This window comes from Accipiter gentilis, chromosome 7 (genome assembly GCF_929443795.1).
Source record: "Accipiter gentilis chromosome 7, bAccGen1.1, whole genome shotgun sequence".
Lineage (NCBI taxonomy): Eukaryota > Metazoa > Chordata > Aves > Accipitriformes > Accipitridae > Astur > Astur gentilis.
Genome location: NC_064886.1, coordinates 44717488 through 44735239, shown reverse-complemented (window position 1 = coordinate 44735239; position 17752 = coordinate 44717488). Strand labels below are relative to the sequence as shown.

General features: G+C 47.2%; 1 protein-coding gene across 23 annotated transcripts in view; it reads right to left on the bottom strand.

Moving 5' to 3' along the window:
• LOC126040407 (carbohydrate sulfotransferase 5-like) overlaps positions 1 to 17752 on the bottom strand; it is a 66939-nt gene that overhangs the window by 39687 nt on the left and 9500 nt on the right. For 7 of the 23 annotated variants that reach the window (XM_049804780.1, XM_049804760.1, XM_049804763.1 and 4 more), the window contains one exon: positions 9489 to 10976. The exons of 9 other annotated variants lie outside the window; for them this stretch is intronic. In XM_049804780.1, coding sequence (XP_049660737.1) covers positions 9767 to 10948 — 1182 coding nt within the window. In that variant the 5' untranslated portion in view covers positions 10949 to 10976 and the 3' untranslated portion in view covers positions 9489 to 9766. Of the gene's footprint in view, positions 1 to 9487; positions 10977 to 17586; positions 17714 to 17752 lie in introns of those variants that run through there. 7 more of the 23 variants (XM_049804766.1, XM_049804764.1, XM_049804768.1 and 4 more) reach the window with 3 other exon arrangements.

Genomic DNA, 17752 nt, shown 5'->3' with positions numbered 1-17752 from the left:
GGAGCGGCAGGCAGAGAAAAGGGTCGGCATTCTGAGCCCTTACAGAAAACGGGCATTCTCCTTCCATTCCTCAGCCCGTCCGTTAAGGTCTAAATACCGCAACACTACTACGGCAACATCGAGAGTAGGGCACAGCAGCCCTGCCGCTGGACTTGCCATTGACCCATGCTATTTACATAGCAGGACGCGTACGCAGAGGGACACGTTTTGCCACACGCAACCCTGAACTTCCTGAAAATTTACGTTTACCAAAAAAAGCCATTTGGAACATATTGCCAAACAACATTCGGCAATAAAGCTTTGATGCGTTTGACACACACAATTTTTGGTCACTTGCTATTTGCGTCCTGTTGCTGCTGCTGTTCTTCCTTCGGGAATTCTACTTGTCGCCAAGTTATTCACTACTGGTTCAAGCATTTGCCTTCCTGGTATTACCAGCACATTCACAGAGGCAAGTAACTTAATTGCTCTTCTACAATTATCCAAACAACAATTACAGCCATGAAAGAGAAGGAGAGGTCAGGCAGCAGAAGAGCTCTGCAGGCTCTGCAGTCAATATTGCACTCTCTAAAAACAAACAACAACAAAACAAAACCGTGACCCTGTATCCTTTTTTTTTTTTTTCCTCTTTCTTTCAGAGCTCATCCCTGCCTCAGCCTTTTGTCCTGTCAGAGCATGAAGCGCAGGTGATCCATACCCTGACGACTTTTGCATGTGATGAATGCCTGTTCAGAAATAGTCCAGATCTGCAAGACTGGTGTCATTTTTATGGTTTTAATCATCACAACTCAAATTTTATTTACTCACGCATTTGTGAGGAAACTAATTAACTTTTAGACACTGCCTCTCCTTTTTTGGGGGGCTGGGGGGGTGGAAATGTGTTAGAGACTGAAAAACATTACGATTCAGAGTTCCCAACCATGAGGGAGTGGTGGAGAAATCAATGAAAGCAAAGACCAACAGCAGCAACATCAACTGAAAGTTGGCTTTCATTCCGACCACATACTTAAGCAACTCTCCAAGTCTAGAAATGACTAGTCCCTTTTTGGAAGGAGAAACTTTTTTACTTAAAAGTCCTAGACTGAAGACTCCGCTGAACGGAATGGGGATTGTGCCATGGGACAAGATGCCATCGACACTCTTAAGGGGGGGAGGGGAGAAAAAAAATCAAATAAAAATCAAGTTTAAGTACCAGTTCCCATCATGTTTCACTCATTACATTTCTACTGGCATCTAGGTGCTCAAAAGTGAACTACAGGGACACCACATATTCCTAAAAATTCAGTTATACGTAAAAAAGTAAAGGCTATTTCCAACTTGCCCATAAAATCAGTATGAACAGAGAGAAGAGAAACACTCGACCCTAAAGAAGCTAACAGGCAGCTCTGAATTTACCAGGCAGGAAATTTCATTCTTTCACCTGAAACAAAAACACATCAAGGGACCAGTTCAGGAACAGGGCACGATCTGTTAGCAGCAATTTTTCCATCAGCTTTTCTGCACTAGCAGCAAATTTGCCTTCTCTGTAGGTTTAACGTGGAGCATTTGTAGTGCCCTCGAACTCGCAAGTGTTTCTCTCCGCTCCCTCAGCCCGATACGTGCGATTACCTGAGCAGGAAGCAGAATTAATCACCCAGGATTTTCTTTGCGTGATGCGGAAGGCGACACTGGGAGAAGAGGAGACAAAGAAATGAACCTGCTTCTCACACCCAGCCAACGGTGAAAAGACAGGGGAGGATTCTGCTGGAAGGGCTCTGCACCCCAGGAGCTCCCGCCGGCCGGTTTGTCTCCCCTTTGCCTGGTACCGAGGGGATGACGACACCTCGCCCGCGCCCCCTCGCAGGGGGGCTGCCCCAGGAGAGCCGGGGGACCCCCACCTCGCTTCTGCCCGTGGGAACGGACCGGGAGAGACCCTCCATGCAGAGAGAGGAGCGTGGCGTGGATTGCATCCCCGAAGGAAGAGGCCAGGCTCCCCGCTGGCAGAAGGACAACTCACCTCCCTGCTGCTCGGAGCTGCTTGCTGCGGACAGACCTGCCTGCACCCGGCCGCTCTTCGGCCGTGCTGGGAGCGCAGTCCAGCCGACGGATGCTCCAGCGAAAAGACACTCCAGCTAATCACACCTCCTGCTCGTTACAGCCGCAGGTACTTTTGCCTCTGGCTAATGCACGCTCCAGACAGCAGACACCCCGCCTCGTTCCAGTTCCCGCTTGCTACAGTTCTGGCTCCTTGAAGCCCCAGCTCCACACTGAAGCTCCGGCTGATTTCAGCTGCTTCTCCTTACAAGCTCCAGCTACGTGCAATGGTCTGGGCTTTCCATAAGGTTGTCTATCAACTGCTGTCAAAACTGGAGCATTAGGATTAAACATCAGAGTTACATGCCAAGTAAATATTCGTTAGTTTGGGCGATTAACTACTTAACAACTATTCTGAGCAGCGCAGAAAGAAGAGCTGGACTCAGAGAGGGCACGTGGGGTCTGAAAAGCGCCTTTCCCCCCACAGACCATCACAGATGTTGAGTTCGGCCTGCTGCATGCCGGCCTCCCGAACTTCGGCGTCTGACACAACCAGACCCCCATCTCCAGGGAGGGTCCACACACCCTGCCCACCCCCCGCTTCCCCCCGCAGCCCCCAACACCCTCCCACCTGCCTGCAAAACCAGCCAAGCCGGCTCCCGCTTTTGGCCCCCACACCAGCTGACTTGGGGCACATTTGGAAGCCAAAAAACCCGGCTGCTGAGCCTGTTCTCAAGGGCCAAACACGCAGGGCCGGACCTCTGTTTCTGGGCCCAAAGCCGGGCAGCTCGGTCTGTTTCCGAGCCCCCAAATCAGCCACGCGAGCCTGTTGTCAAGCCCCAGGAACAGAAAGCTTGTTCTCCATTTCTGACCCTGCAGCGCCCACGGGCGACGCCGAGCGTCGCCACCCCACAGCCCTGCACCCCCGGGGCCCCACACGTAGTTTCGGGGAGTGCTTGGGACCTGCGGAGAGCGCGGCCCCACGCCTCTGCGGGGCAGCCCCAGCACAGGCAGGGCGCCGCTTCTCGATTGCCGTTTCAGGCTTTATTTCCCCGCCATCAGCGGCACGGCCAGGCCCCCACCCCAAACGCCCCAGCCGAAGCGCCCCCGCGGGGAGCCGGGCCCAGCCAACCCCAGCCTGGACCCGCTCCAGGACCCCCCGCCGGCAGCAGCCGGGTTCCTTCCCCGCCCCTGCGGGCACCGGGACCCGCCCGCCGCCGCAGGAGCCTCCCCCGGGCCGCCGCTGCCCGACCCGCGCCGGGAGCGGCAGAGGCCGCCCGGCCGCAGCGAGGAGCAAGCCGGGGATGGGATGGGGCTGCCCCTGCCCCCGCTCCCCCCCGGCCGGACACGGGCTCGGCCCCGAACCACCCTCCGCAACGACCCCGGGGCAGCTTCCGCCCCCGCCGGCCCCGGGAGAGCGGAGCCCGGCCCCGCCCGCGGAGGATCCGGCCGGGGGATCCCAACTCCAAGACCAGCCGGGCCCGTAGCCCCCCTCTCACCTGCCCCGACACGGCCACCACACGGCCCGGAGCGGAACGAAACTCCAGAGCGGGACAAGCGCCGCCGCTTTTCCGGGCCGGCGCAGGCGCCCCGTCCCCGCGCTTGCGTAAGCGCTGCCCGGGCCGCGGCCGCAGCGTGCTCGACGGCTCTCCGGTTGCGGACTCGACCTTCCTCCCGCAGGAAGCTCCGCGACGGTTCTCGTCCCTTTCGCTCTGATACCTCCCGCCAGCTCGAGCCGAGCCGATCCCGCTCCTCTGGGCTACCGTTGGTGCCCATTCTGCCGCTCGGTGCCGGGCCCTACCCTACCTCACGGAGCCCCGCGGGGCCGAGCGCTGCTCTCCGCCCGGCCGTGAGAAGCCGTCCCGCGGCTCCCTCGCTGTGTCCAGCCCCATCCTATCCCGAGCCGGGGAGAGCTGGGTGCGAGTGCAGAGCCCCGGAGCAGGAGTTGCCCCAGTCCCGTCGACGGTCCCATCCCGCTGCCGCCTCCCTTCCCGCCCCCTCAAACCTTTCTCCCGCCCTGCACGGGAGGCGCACTCAGGGTATCCGCGGGCAGGGGCCTCCCCGGGGAGCCGCGGGGCCGGGCTGTCCCGGGTACTGGACTGTGCCGTAGCACGCGGGCGGGAGGGGTGGGTAGCCGAAATGAGAGCAGCAAGCACAGCGAGCTGCGGAAGAGTATGGTGATGCTGGTTTCCCATTTTTCCCATAGGCCGATTCTTACCCCCGGCACCCAACCCGAGGTGCTGGGAGGGTCCTGGGTCAGGTTGGAGCCGTGAGAGGGGGACGTCATGGTGGTCCTAGGGGAGAGTTGCGGCGTGGAGGGCCTGGGACAGCTCAGGACCATGCTGGAGGTATCGGGTGGTGCTGGAGAGCTGCAGGGAAGGGGTGTCTGGGGTAAAGAAGTGAACAGGGGTCAGTTGCAGGTGAGCCATGGTGCACCATGTCCCCCTTTTCATGGCTCCAGGCTACCCCTCACCCCAGCAACCTCTCACAGCCCCAGCACAGCTCCCCATTTCATCATGCTGGCCTCTGCACACTATCCAGGGTGCTCCCAGCTGCAGGGACCCCATCAGCCCTGAGCACTGACCCCCAGTCCCAGCTCACCTTCTCTGCAGTTGAGGTCACTGTCCTGGTCCTAGCAGGCAACATTTGACAGTGGCTCCGTCATCCCAAATAGACCCTGGCACAGCCACCCCAAGCTGTACAGACCCTGCTCAACCACAGTGCGTTGAATGTAGAGGGGCCATTGCTGTTAGCCCCACTGGCTACACCTGGGGCTTTCTGTCTACAGGCTCCCAACCCACAGCTGCAGCACATCAGGAACAGGAACCATCACCATCAGCCTCATCAGTGACAACTATGGCTACCAGAGCAGCAGTGTGCCCCAGCTCCTGAAAGCAGCTTGCTAAAGAAAAAGGGAGAAGCTCTGGGGTGCACAAAAAGGAAAAAGGATGAGTTTTAAGGGGAAAAGAACAAATTGAGAGCTAGGGGGTACAATGTAAAGAAAAACAGCAGAGGGTGACAGAACAAACTGATGACTCTGGGAAGCACAGCCAGCCAAAAGCAGAAGGCCCGGTGGCACACAGAATCCCTATCTCGTAGCACCATCCACACAGGCCCCAACCCTCTGCCCTAGACATACTGGGAACATCTCAGGGTGCTTTAGGCAAAATCAGGAGCAGCCTGGGGAACCTCATGCAGCCCTGGGTGGGGCCTGGCTGCCCCTGGGATAATGGGAATTGCCACCAACAGCCCCAAGCATCCATAAATCCCCAGCAGCCCTGTGAATGTTGCTGGAGTTCTCTGGGACACTCCCAGTGACCCAAAAATGGTCTAAGAGACCTTGGGACCAGCTCCCACTCCCTCAGAAGTAGTAGGTAGCCTCCCTCCCTTGGGTACTGTCCTCAGGCACTTCTTACTGAATGTAAAGGGACTGCAGGACCCGCAGCCACAATTATAAAGAACAAAGCAATTATTTATTAATTAATGCACCTAACACCTGGGAGTGGGTCTGCCATGAGGCTCAGTGTCAGTATGCTCACCCTTCCCCTGTGACCCCTTAAGAGTCATTACCGGAGCAGCATTCATCAGCCTGGCAGGGAAGGGTTAGCTCCTACTGCCCTTGCTGCGGCAAGTCAGTGAGCAGCTGTGAGCCTCCCCCCCTGCTTTTTCCTTCGGGGATAGGATTCAGCTCTGGTATTTGAGAGGAAGACCCCTGATCTCCCCCGTTTATTCCTCTGCCCTATCCCTTGACTAGGACTCTGCAAGAAACTTGCACAGCTTTCAGGTCGCCTGCCGCCTCAGCAGTCTGACTCTGTGCATCGTTCCTGCATCATAGCAAACTGAGGCCTCGGATAAGAGCACAGAGCTGAATGCTGGGTGGTTGGAAGGTTACTGTAGTGATCCTAACCAGATGACTACTGTATGATTGAGGAGCTAGTGATATACATAGCAGTTAACCTGAGAAGATGGCAGGCCTGAGCTGTACTATGCTGCACGTATAGCTTCACCTTCCAGCCTGTGTTGTGCTGTGCATATCCCTTGCTAAAAGAATAAGCTTAGTTGGCTAACTGTAACAAAGGAGCCTGTAGGCAGCTCCCACTTGGCACTGGAGATTATAGCACCTGCACATCTATATAGTAAAGTGAAGCAGCAGGTTGCCACATGAACATCCTTTTGTTTGATGACAGAAATTACAAACAGAATTCTAAAAAATGCTGTAAGAGCTCTAAAGATCAAGATGTTGGTGGAACTTCCCTACAGAAGGGATCTGCACGATACGCTGTGCCTTCATTGAAGGTCCCTCTGGTTCTCTGCAAATCAAGAGTTCCCAGAATCTGAAGGACACAGAACTATCCATACTAACCTCTTTCTCCTTCTGGCGTTCAATAAATGGAATTTTATTCGATACCTTGTGCGCCTTTCTCTCTGGGATTAATAGCCCAAAGTTTATTATCTCAGGATTTAGACCTATTTAACAATAAGCTGTAAACCCTGAACTCTAGCTGAAAAACTGCAAATCTCAGAACCCAGATGGTTGCTGGGGCTTTACAATTTATGGCTGAGGCTAGATTTTAAAACCTATGCCCTCAGCAGTAAATGTGTAAACTGTAAATCCTGACTGATAAATACTGAGTCCCACAAAATTAAATAAACCACAACACCCGAGTGAGAAACCTTCAACAAGAAATTCTGAACAAAAAGATGCAGAAGAAAACCTCCAAACCCTCAGTATTACACAAGAAAAACCAAAGCACATGTGAGCAGGAAAACAATAAACAGAAGCCAAGGAACTTCTGCCCACAGCCACTTTACAGTTACTGTTTATAAGCTTGGTTTTAGCCACCATTCAAATGTGACCATACGCAAGAAGCGATACATAGGATTGTACTAAGCTGCACTTCCACTGAACCTACCTGTCACGCTGTGAGCACTAGTTCATGTGCAGTACCAACAAACGATTGTATTATCCAGGCTACCCAGAAGATGGCACACAGTGTCCAGAACAAGGGTAACCCACTACAGATGAGGAAATATTTATGATGTAAACTAGACATGTTTTTAGCCTATTAACCACATCGTGAGCATTTCTAGTCCAAGCTACCTAACCGCTCAGGCTTTGGCAGATAGTACTCCTCAGGGAAACTGCAGCACAGACAGACACTGCAATGTTGCAAGTGTTTGTCTTACTTGGCATGAAAAAACACATAACATGGAAAGGGGGAACAAGCAACCCTCTCACCTATCCACCTTCTCATTCAACACAGACGAGAGAAGGAAAGCTAAGACCTCTCAGACTCAGTACAGCACAAGGCCTGTGCTAGTCATTATTAGCGCCCAGCGGAGCTGATGGCTGCAGTCTCTGCTGTGGCATAACTTTGTCAGCCAGAGCTTTCTGGGGGAGGCATAGTAAAGCCCATCACCTCCACAGCTCCTGCAACACTGACAGCCACACACAGCAGCCAAGGTACTGGCACCCACGTGCACACAGCACTCCAACCCAGGGCAGTCCCTCTCCCCTGCCCACTCTCCCTCCCTCTTTCCTGCCTCACTTCACCCTGCAAGGGCATTTCAAATGCCCTCTCAAACTGTCCCTCCAAAGCACCCAACCACTCAACCCTGCCCCAACATGACCACTGAGCCCTATAAGCCCTCAAGTGCAAAATTAACCTGCAAAATTAACTCTTCTTCACGAGCACTGCGGGTGGAGTAAAGCAGCAGGCGTGCTGGATAACCTTGAGGCCTGGGGCAAGTTTCTCATGCCTGTGGTAGCTAAGGGCCCTGGATGTGACTGACAGTAGTGACCCCAGAATTGCAAAACGGTTGAGGTGGGAAGGGACCACTTGTAGGTCATCTGGTCCCACCCCTCCCTGCACAAACAGGGCCACCTGACCAGCTGCCCAGGACCGCATTCAGATGAGTTTTGAATATCACCAAGGTGGGAGACTCCACAACCTCTCTGGGCAACCCATGCCAGTGCTCTGTCACCTGCACAGTGAAAAGTGTTTCCTGATGCTCAGAGGCAACCTCCTGTGCTTCAGTTTGTGCCCACTGCCTCTTGTCCCATCACCGGGCACGGCTGAAAAGAGCCTGGCTCCATCTTCTTCACACCCTCGCTTCAGGTATTTATATAATATACATCACTAAGATATCCCACCTCCGAGCCATCTTCTCTCCGGGCTGAGCAGTCCCAGCTCTCTCAGGCTTTTCTCATGTGAGAGATGCTCCAGTCCCTTCATCACCTCAGTGGCCCTTCACTGGACTCTCTCCAGTATGTCCATGTCTCGCATCTACTGGGGAGCCCAAAAGACCTCCTGGGCTACAGACAACAGCCCAGATACCCTTCCCACCCATAAATTCCAGATTCCCTGACACAGAGAAGAAGCCCCAGATAACCGGAGTAAGCAAATGGCCCTGAAGAACCGAGGAATGCACCAGAGATGACAGCACAACCTCAGAGTCCCTGGAAAAGCCACCAAGACAAAAAAATATGGCTCCACAGGCCCCCCAATAGCTTGGGGAACACTGAAAAATTCCCAGCAGCAACAGGTGTGGCCCTAGAGAACCCCCCCAAGGAGACACAGCATCGACGGGCCCACCTCCCAGCATCTAGAGCGCTAGGCACATCCATCTCCTCCTACAGCAGATCACAGTAGTGGCACTGAGGAGCTTTTATGCTCATCCTAAATAAGCTATAGCACGACATTCTCCAATTAGCCCTAACAGGATTATCTGGTATCGAACAAACATTTACTGTCCATCCTGAGATGTGCTGTATTAAAAAAAAAACAAAACAAACAAAAAACCAAAGGAAAACCCCATACACAGGTATCTGTCTATGCTATCAAAGTTGTTTAAATTGATCACTTCCATAGAGCAGTATAATCTTATGCAGATTTCCAAGGCACCTTAAATTTCTCAGCTATCTTCATTAACAACTTGTAGTTCTGAAAAGAGAGGATAATGGTATGAATTGCGCTGCAGAAGCAAGTGTGTGCCTACTCTGTATCACAGCATTAGAATGCATGATTGGGGCGGCATTAACAGCTATTTCCACAGTGATTCCATTCAAAGTTTCTTCATCTCTTGCGGTTTGCACTCCATGCCAACGTCGCATTCAAATATCTGCAAACTTTGCCATTCCAGGGAAAGCACTAAGGAATCTATCAACAAATGAAGTTCCTGCTTAAGCCTTTTACAACAGAACTGCTGCAGCTGCCCCAGCTCTTGGAGAACTTTTATGTTAAAATTTAAAACATCAAGATAAGCCTAAAAAAAAATACACAACTGCACAACAACTTTAAAGCAAAAGAAGAATGTCAAGTGATTCTGGAAGAAAGTGAAGGAATTTAGTTTCTACTTTGTTCCATTTATACAAATTAAGAACTGAGATTCTTAAATATTTAAAGCATGAAAACAGAAGTGAACTATTATGAATGAACAAAGACATTTTTGACAATTCATCTTTTAATATAAAGTACTTAAATTATATTTTTAAAACAATGCTGAGAACAGCACAGCTCAGCTGTAAATTTGCAATCTGACAAGTATCTCACGGCATTTCCCATGGTTTTTTTTGTTTTTGCGGTGTAAGAAACTCAGGAAAAAACCTCCTTCCATTACAGAAAAACAGCAGACAGGAAGATAATTAAACTTATCAGCCAAGGATTTTCAAATTACCTATATGCCGCACAGTAGACAAATACTCAGCCATCTACACAACCCCCCACCCCCAGGATCTCTCAATAATGATGTCTCAGTGCTTTGGATTAAATGATGACCAACTGAATTGATTTTGTCGTCTTGGCAGTACTAAATCCAATGACAGATCTCTCTGTTCTTTTTCTGAATCCACCAGCTGATAGCCAAGCATATTTATAGCACCTTTGCAAACTTCCTGTATTTTCTTAATTTTCTGGAAGGAAAGAACATTTCTCCAGGCCTGCGAAACACTAACTGCATCTCGAGATGTGATTCTGAAGGCTTCTTTTTTTTTTCCTGGTCCCTGTCCATGTGTGATATTATAGATCCAGCTTTTGAGCATGGGGGTCAAACTAAGATCTGCAAATTTATACATTTCTGAGATTTCTGATAATGGATCTCTGACCAGATCTTCAAAACGGATCATTAAATAGCGATCTTTAAGGAAATTAGGTGGCTTTAGAGTAGCCGTTTCATAAATCTGAACATGACTTCTACAAATCTCTTGCATTACTTTGTATCTGCTGTCTTCCACTTCAGTGCCATTGGTACTCAAAACAATTCCATTGTCACGGGCTAACGCTTTGACTGATTGTTCCCGTGACTTGACGACTGCCCTGGGGTCACGGACCAAGTGAATAATTTTGAGATTCAGGGATGGATCGGTGAGAAGGGGGTAGAGGACCTTCAAGTCAAAGAATCGAACCTCCTTGATGACAACATGGCTGTAAGTCTTACAGGCTTCCTCCACCTTGCTGAATGGGTACCGTCCACAAAGAGTCTTGCATGCCATTTCACTGGTTATATCAGTACGTTGAAAGGAGTCACAAGCAGGAGCTGAACACAGAGCCCGACTCACTGCCCACTGGAAAAGATCAGATAAGTTTCTTTTCCAAGGCATGTAAGCATCAAATACAGACATGTCGCACAGAAAGACCGACCTGACTAGGTCCCGCACTGCCATGTGCAAGACCTTGGCACTGTTCTGGTACATCGTTACCCACACATGCCACGCAGGCTCCATCAGGTAGAAGACGCTGGGGTGTTGGCTGAAAAGTTGACCGACAAAAGAAGATCCTGACCGCCAGGAGGAGAGAATAAGGACGTGGACTTGAGATGGTTTCTCCTCAGACTGAGGCATGAAGTTACTGTACCGGGCATACATGAAGAGTAGGAATCCAGTCTGAACTGTAACAAAAAGTATAACGATTGTGCTAGGAATCCGAATCCTTGCCATTCTCACCGAGGAAAAGAAATTAAAAAAGCTGAAAAAGAGAAGGAAAATGCTGGTGAACCATTGCTCCTGTGGCACAATAATGATAAACACACACAATACAAACTCTTGCATTAGTAAAACCTTTCTTCAAATATGCATGTATGTATTTGGCACTATTTTGCTTCCTCAATCAGCGGCACTGAGAGATGATCATCTGCAGGTGACAGGTGTCGGAAACTGAAAGTAAGTAATGCGTGACAGCAAGATCACTGCAGAAATTTTTGGGCGCAAATGTCTGATGCTGAAGGAAACCTTGGGTTGATGCAGCTCAACTGTTGGAAAAAAAAAAAAAAATCTACAAAATACACAAAGCCCTCAACCTGAATTCTGGTAAATACTGCTAAGGGAAAAAACCCTTCTGAATCAATTCACCGTATTTCCATTTCAGTCTAACATTACAAGGGCTTCTATCGCTTTAAAGGAGTAGACAGGAACATCAGTAACTGCGGCTACTGAAATAAAAATCACCTTCTTATCTAACATGAGCGCTGTACCCTGCAGTGGTGACGGTAGGGGGCTACGCCAACTGATGCTTGTGCACAACCCTCTATTTTCCAAATTGCAGGAGTTGGATGAAAAATCACAACCTGAAGAAGCATCTGGCCACAGATGTTACAATGAAAAAGCAGCTGACATGTCTTTGGGCTGGAGCGCATATAGCCCATGATGGAACCCCCTGAGTTTGCATTTAAGGGATTACCCATTTGTGAGTTAGAATTAGTCTGCATGTAACTCCTGGAAAATTTTAGGCATGTCAACCCCAAGAGACTTCTGTTTTACTTTGAAGTTCAAGTTCAAGCTACATGCACTCCTCACAACTTTCTACTAGAAGTTTTCGCACCTACCCCTCTGTGTTCTCAATTTTGCAGATTCCACTTGTAAGCAGCCAGTATATGTTAGCAGGCACAGTATTAGGAAAAATAGAATCCTTTGTATGAAGATAATCTCCAGAGTTTTACATATAAGCATTTGCCATCTAGCTGCATTTAGACCATTTTTTTCTTGTTATAGTGAAAGGTACATACATCAACGCACTCTGGACTCTTGAAAGTAAACCATGCAGACTAGGGAATATAGATACATACTCATCTGACATAATACATGCATTAAGTTCTTGGTGCTAGCCTATTGAAACATGAAAAAGTCTATTAATTAGTACCAAAAGCTGAAAGAAATGGTCAAATGGAAGAGATAGTAGAAATAGGCAGTTTCGGCTCCTGACACTGCTTAAATGTCTCGTCACAATATAAAGAAATGCGTTCTATCTTAAGTGAACACATTTTACTACTAAACTTTTGTTTGTAAGCCAAGAAAAACAGCAGAAATATGAGTTGAGTAGGAAAAAGGAGACAATAAATGCATATACCTTCAGTATCATACAGTATCTTATAAGGAGAGCAATGCAAATGAGTAAGGTATTAACTTGCTTCCCGAAGTTTCTTCTGCCAAAGTACCATCTCTTGCTTGTAAGATACAGAATCATTTAGGTCGGAAAAGACCTTTAAGATCATTGAGTCCAACTGTAAAACTAAAACTACCAAGTCTACCACTACACCATGGCCCTAAGTGGCACATCTACGTGTCTTTCAAATCCCTCCAGGGATGGTGACTCAAACACTTCCCTGGGCAGCCTGTTTCAGTGCTTGACAACCCTTTTAGTGAAGAAATTTTTCCCAATATCCAATCTAAACCTCCCCTGGCGCAACTTGAGGACATTTCCTCTTGTCCTGGTTGCTTATTACTTGGGAAAAGAGACCAACACCCATCTCGCTACAACCTCCTTACAGGTAGTTGTAGAGAGCGATAAGGTCTCCCCTCAGCCTCCTTTTCTCCAGGCTAAACAACCCCAGTTCCCTCAGCCACTCCTCTTAAGACTTGTTCTCTAGACCCTTCACCAGCTTCGTTGCTCTTCTTTGGAAGCAAAGTTCTGTATACTCTTTACATCTGCTCTAGTTTATACCCACTCAGGTAAAAATGCCTTTTTACTGTTTTATTATGTTCCCTACTTCACCATACAATCTGTTTCTGTAGCGTAGCAACAGCATTTATTTATGTCTAAAACCATGGTTATCACCAAGGTTTTAGTGCTTGTGCTGCCCACTGAGGCAAGGCCCTTTTCTCCAGTGGTTCCACATTCTCATCAACTTTGCTCAAATATCCGTAACATGTGACCACAATGGCACCTCCTAGGATGAAACCCATGTTCCCCATAGCCTCTCTTGCATAGTCCCAATGAACATACCTTTTTACAAGACCCAGATGTCAATACATTCACTCAAATCGCTATTCATATATCCAGGCAGACAAGCATGGAAAAAGTAGCCCAGCCTCCTCCTTCTGCTCTGGCAGTGGTGTCTGGACAGCTAACAAATATGCTGCCAATTTTTGGCAGTGGGATGGGGGTGCGGGGTGTCTGTGGACCAAATACACTGCAAGTTGACTTTTGTGTTTTGCTGTACAATATGAAAGCTGTACTTTAAAGGGAACTGAAGAATGACAGGTGTAGTCTGGTCTACAAACTGATACCTTGGTACTGCAATAAACCATGAAGTGTTACCTATGGGATTATCGGGCCCTCGGCACAGCTCCAAGATCTCCTGATTGGGACCAATGACTTTTTTTAGAGCATCACATTCTGCGTGCTAATTTGCCCACAATAAGGAATCTTCAAGACAGTACAGCAGAATACAGTAAGGTGTAAAAATCAAGCAAAAGGACAGTCAATGAGTTCTGTAAAAGGAATACTGAAACGACTGTCACTCCACAGCCTAGAAGACAGCCTCCCTGGACAGGAAAATCACAACTGGCCTGGAGAGAGCAACTGCAAAAACACTCTCTCATGACTGCTCAAAACAGGAAAATCGGGAGAATTCAATTAAAGAATCACTCATGACACTTTTTGTGCACTGCACTATAAAAATGTGAAACTCTGCCTCTAAATACTGTGGCAGCAAGAGTATACAAAAGTTCAACCAATTATTACATCAATTGAAAGTAATTAATGGAAGAAGAGCCTCTCAAGGACTGCTAAATGCAAAAGACGAGGCTACAGCTGGTGGTGTAGCAATTCCCTGAACTGTAGATGCCCAAGGTATCTGCCTGCATCTGGGAGGTATACTTGGAGAAATCACATTTCCTGTATTATTTAACTTTTTCCCTAGCAATCTGCTACTTGCTACTGTCAGGCACAAGAGCATATAGATAAACCTTTGGTTTAATTCAGCATGGCCATTCTTCATAGATAAAATTTGCCTTGTTCAAATACTGAATTTTTGCATAGTATGTCACCAGAAGCATCTACGAGTTTCTCTATGCTGTGAGGATTATCAGCAATCAGGCAGCCTGCACTGACACTCTGCCAAACAGAGGTGATGAAAGAATCTAAGGAAAAGTGAAAGAGCAGTTGCATTTGCTATTCAAGGAGTTTTCTTGAAACAGATTCTATGCCTGAAAGCCAGTCAGCCATAACTACCTCAAATCCTTTTCTTGTCTGCAAAACATTAGCCATTTTCTGCACTGACTGCATTCTGCAGCTTCTCACAGTCTAGCCCATCACCAAGCTTTTAGAGACCCATGATGCTTTTTAAAGAATTCATGTTTCTACGCTGGCTACACAGAACTGCTGCTCCACCGCAATCACAATCACTCTGCAGAAATGCAAACACTAACTGTTCTTTATACCTTATTGGCAAGGGGCAGGGGAGTGAGTAATAAAAACAGGTAGGTGTCAAAGCAAAAGCCATTTTTTTAAATTCGCATCTGCCTTGACTGCCTCTTAGTCCTCTCCTCACTCTGATTCCCACCCAAGCACTGTTGCAGACAATACTGTGCCAACAAAAAAACAGCTAACATGCATATTAGTCCATAATTTGTGTCTCACTCACCATAAGCACTACAAATAATACATAAAATGACTGTAGCTAAAGTATTTGCCTACTCTTCAGTATGATATAAAAGAAAAAGTGCAATATCAAAGTAAAGCACTAAGTAGATACCCATCTTCAGTATTCAAGATTCATCTTCTACCCTTTTGGGAAAGTCGGGATGTTTCTAAGGAATATGCACGCATGCAGACACCACAAAGAAATGAATAATTACACAACAAAATGCAGCATCTGTAAGAGTATTCTCTCAGGGAGTTTCCAGTGCCTGAGGCCAAATACACATCTAGTTCACTGGATTTTCTCTGTAAACAGTGGCTTTTATTTCTGCATTTCTCACATTGGGCAGGTGTAATTCTATTTGGATGTAAACACCCTTTTACCATTTGCAATTGCATTCTGCAGTTAAGGTGCTGTCAGCCCGGGTTAAACTTACACCCCTTTAATGTGCAACTTTAGAACCCACCAAGCTCTTTCAAGACTTTTGACAAGTTAGCTGAGGCAGAAAGCAGCTCTTGAATACCATTAAGAATCACCTTCTCATAAAGTTACTGAATAAATATACACACACACATATATATATTTATAAATCTACTGAATACATTACATGATATCATTGCCTTAATTGTGAGGCACAGAGCCTTGTGATGCAGGATGCTCCTTCTGATCCTCTATTTATTCCACTGCAGGACTCACCAGAGGGTGCTGTTAGGCAAGCTCACTCTTTCAGCACAGAAAGGCAATCTGCCAAAACTCCCTTAGTAGGTGAAACACTAGTATGTGACTTGCTCTGCGTTGCGTGGCCTCTCTTTTTGCCAGTGCCCTCCTCTGCCTACAGCTCAGCAGCCCTACCTGCCTATCCCAAGCTCCCCTCAGGAGAGCTAAAAAGGGGCTTGTTCCCACCTCCTTTCTTCCTTCTTTGCTTCACAGCAGTGCTTCCTTGTGTCTGCACCTGCCTGACTTTTGTACATAATGAGTACCACTAAGTATAAATTATTTTAGTAACAGTTACAATGTTATTCCTTTTCTGTGATAGTAGTACTACTTCTTTTGTGATACTATTTCTTCAGGGAGAGCTCTGGCAAACAGCAGTATAAACAAAAGTCTAATTCTAGCAAATTCTTGAGGCAGAATCATCTCTTCACAAGCCAATGCAAATGTTCAAAATGTTATCTGAAAAGCATCTGCACATATGGTTTAGTTGACAATCCTGAGTCAAGCTCTGTCACTGGGCTCGTCCACTAGCGGCTACTAATGGAAACAAGATCCTGGACTAGATGAAAAACGGGTCTGCCCCAGAATAACAATTCTTACATACTGTGCAAAGGAAATTAATAATACAAACTGGCCAACAAGAACAATGATTTTCTTCATCACTTAAACTGGCTCTGATGGAATGCTGAGCTGCAGGGCCACTAGCATCTGCCATTGCTTGCCAAGAGACTAGACACACTACTGAAAGCTATCCAGTTTTACCAGGCAGTGTAAAAATACAGTGAGCAGTCGTATCGATCCCAGAAAGCTTGTTTTCTAAACAGAGCACTTTTCAGACCCAGAATGGTAGAAAAGAATGGAGGAAAGAAATAAATTGTGCAGTGGATGACCTTTTAGCTTTTGCTTTCGGGGACTTTTATTGTTTGTCACATAAGACAAGTAATGTTGGAATGAAGTAATCAGATTTTTGCAGGTCAGCCCTGAAAGGAGCACAATTGCAGAGTAAACTTCCTTTCGGTACAGAATTCAACCTGAAGACACCTAGCAAATTAACAAAAATTAACTCTATAGCTTAAAAAAAAAAAAAAAAAACACCCTCCTATTACGCTGCTCATTTTTTTTCTGGGATACTAAAAAGACTGTAGAAAGACAGAAAGGGAGTGCCTCACATTAGAGCTATAAAGAAACATGGGCTCTCTTTGAGCTTGGGACAAAAGGCTGGAATGAAAGATTCACTCAGAACAAACAGGTCTGAGTCTGTTGCAGGAAGACTGAAAAATCCGGCTGGCATAAAGCAAAACAACTGAAAGAAGAATTATAAGCACCTGCTCCCCTAAAAGGACTTCTGAGCAACTGAATCTTAGCTGTCTTTGTCAAAGTCTTCCCCGGCCATTTTGTGTTCAAGAAAATTTCTAGCACACTTTCATTTAAAACAGTTTATGCAGCACTTTGAAAGCCAAAGTCTCTACAGATTACACAGAAATTACTTCAACTTCCACAAAATGCAAAAATACATTCAATTAATTTCCCAGATTGTTCCCTTCCACTGAGAAAAGAATAGCTAATGCTATACTAATGTGCTCAACCTTTTGCTAGCCCAAAATTATTTTGTCCTGTATGCTTGTCATACACTAAATGCTGACTTTCAGAGCAATCATATGAGCTGAATATAAGCATCATTTATGTACTTACAATTCACCAAAACACCTCAATACTGACTGTGAAAAGAACGATAATTGTAAACGTCATCATGCATTTTATAGAATTAATAGGAAAATGTTTGTGCATAGCATGATAAACAGAGCAAAGGTCACCTGAAGGTCTACTATACTTTATGGAGAAGTTTACTCACTACATACTTCACCTATAAGACATTGCACCAGTGCGACCACCACCAGAATGGCTTCTATGAGCTAACGTTAGAAACAGAAACATAGTTCACTCTCAAAAAAGTGAAATGCAGGAATGTGACAAAGCTGGTCCAAGAAAAATGCACAATATTACCAGTAATCCTTGCAACAAATCATGCAGCCGACAAAACGTCACTTTCCAATGTTCTTCCACAGCTAGAAATGACACATCTTCACAAGGCAAAAGCTTACTGTATGGCCAACAATATGCAGATTGGTCTCTGAATGGAGAAAGAAAAAGTTAGTTTGGAGGGTGCCTT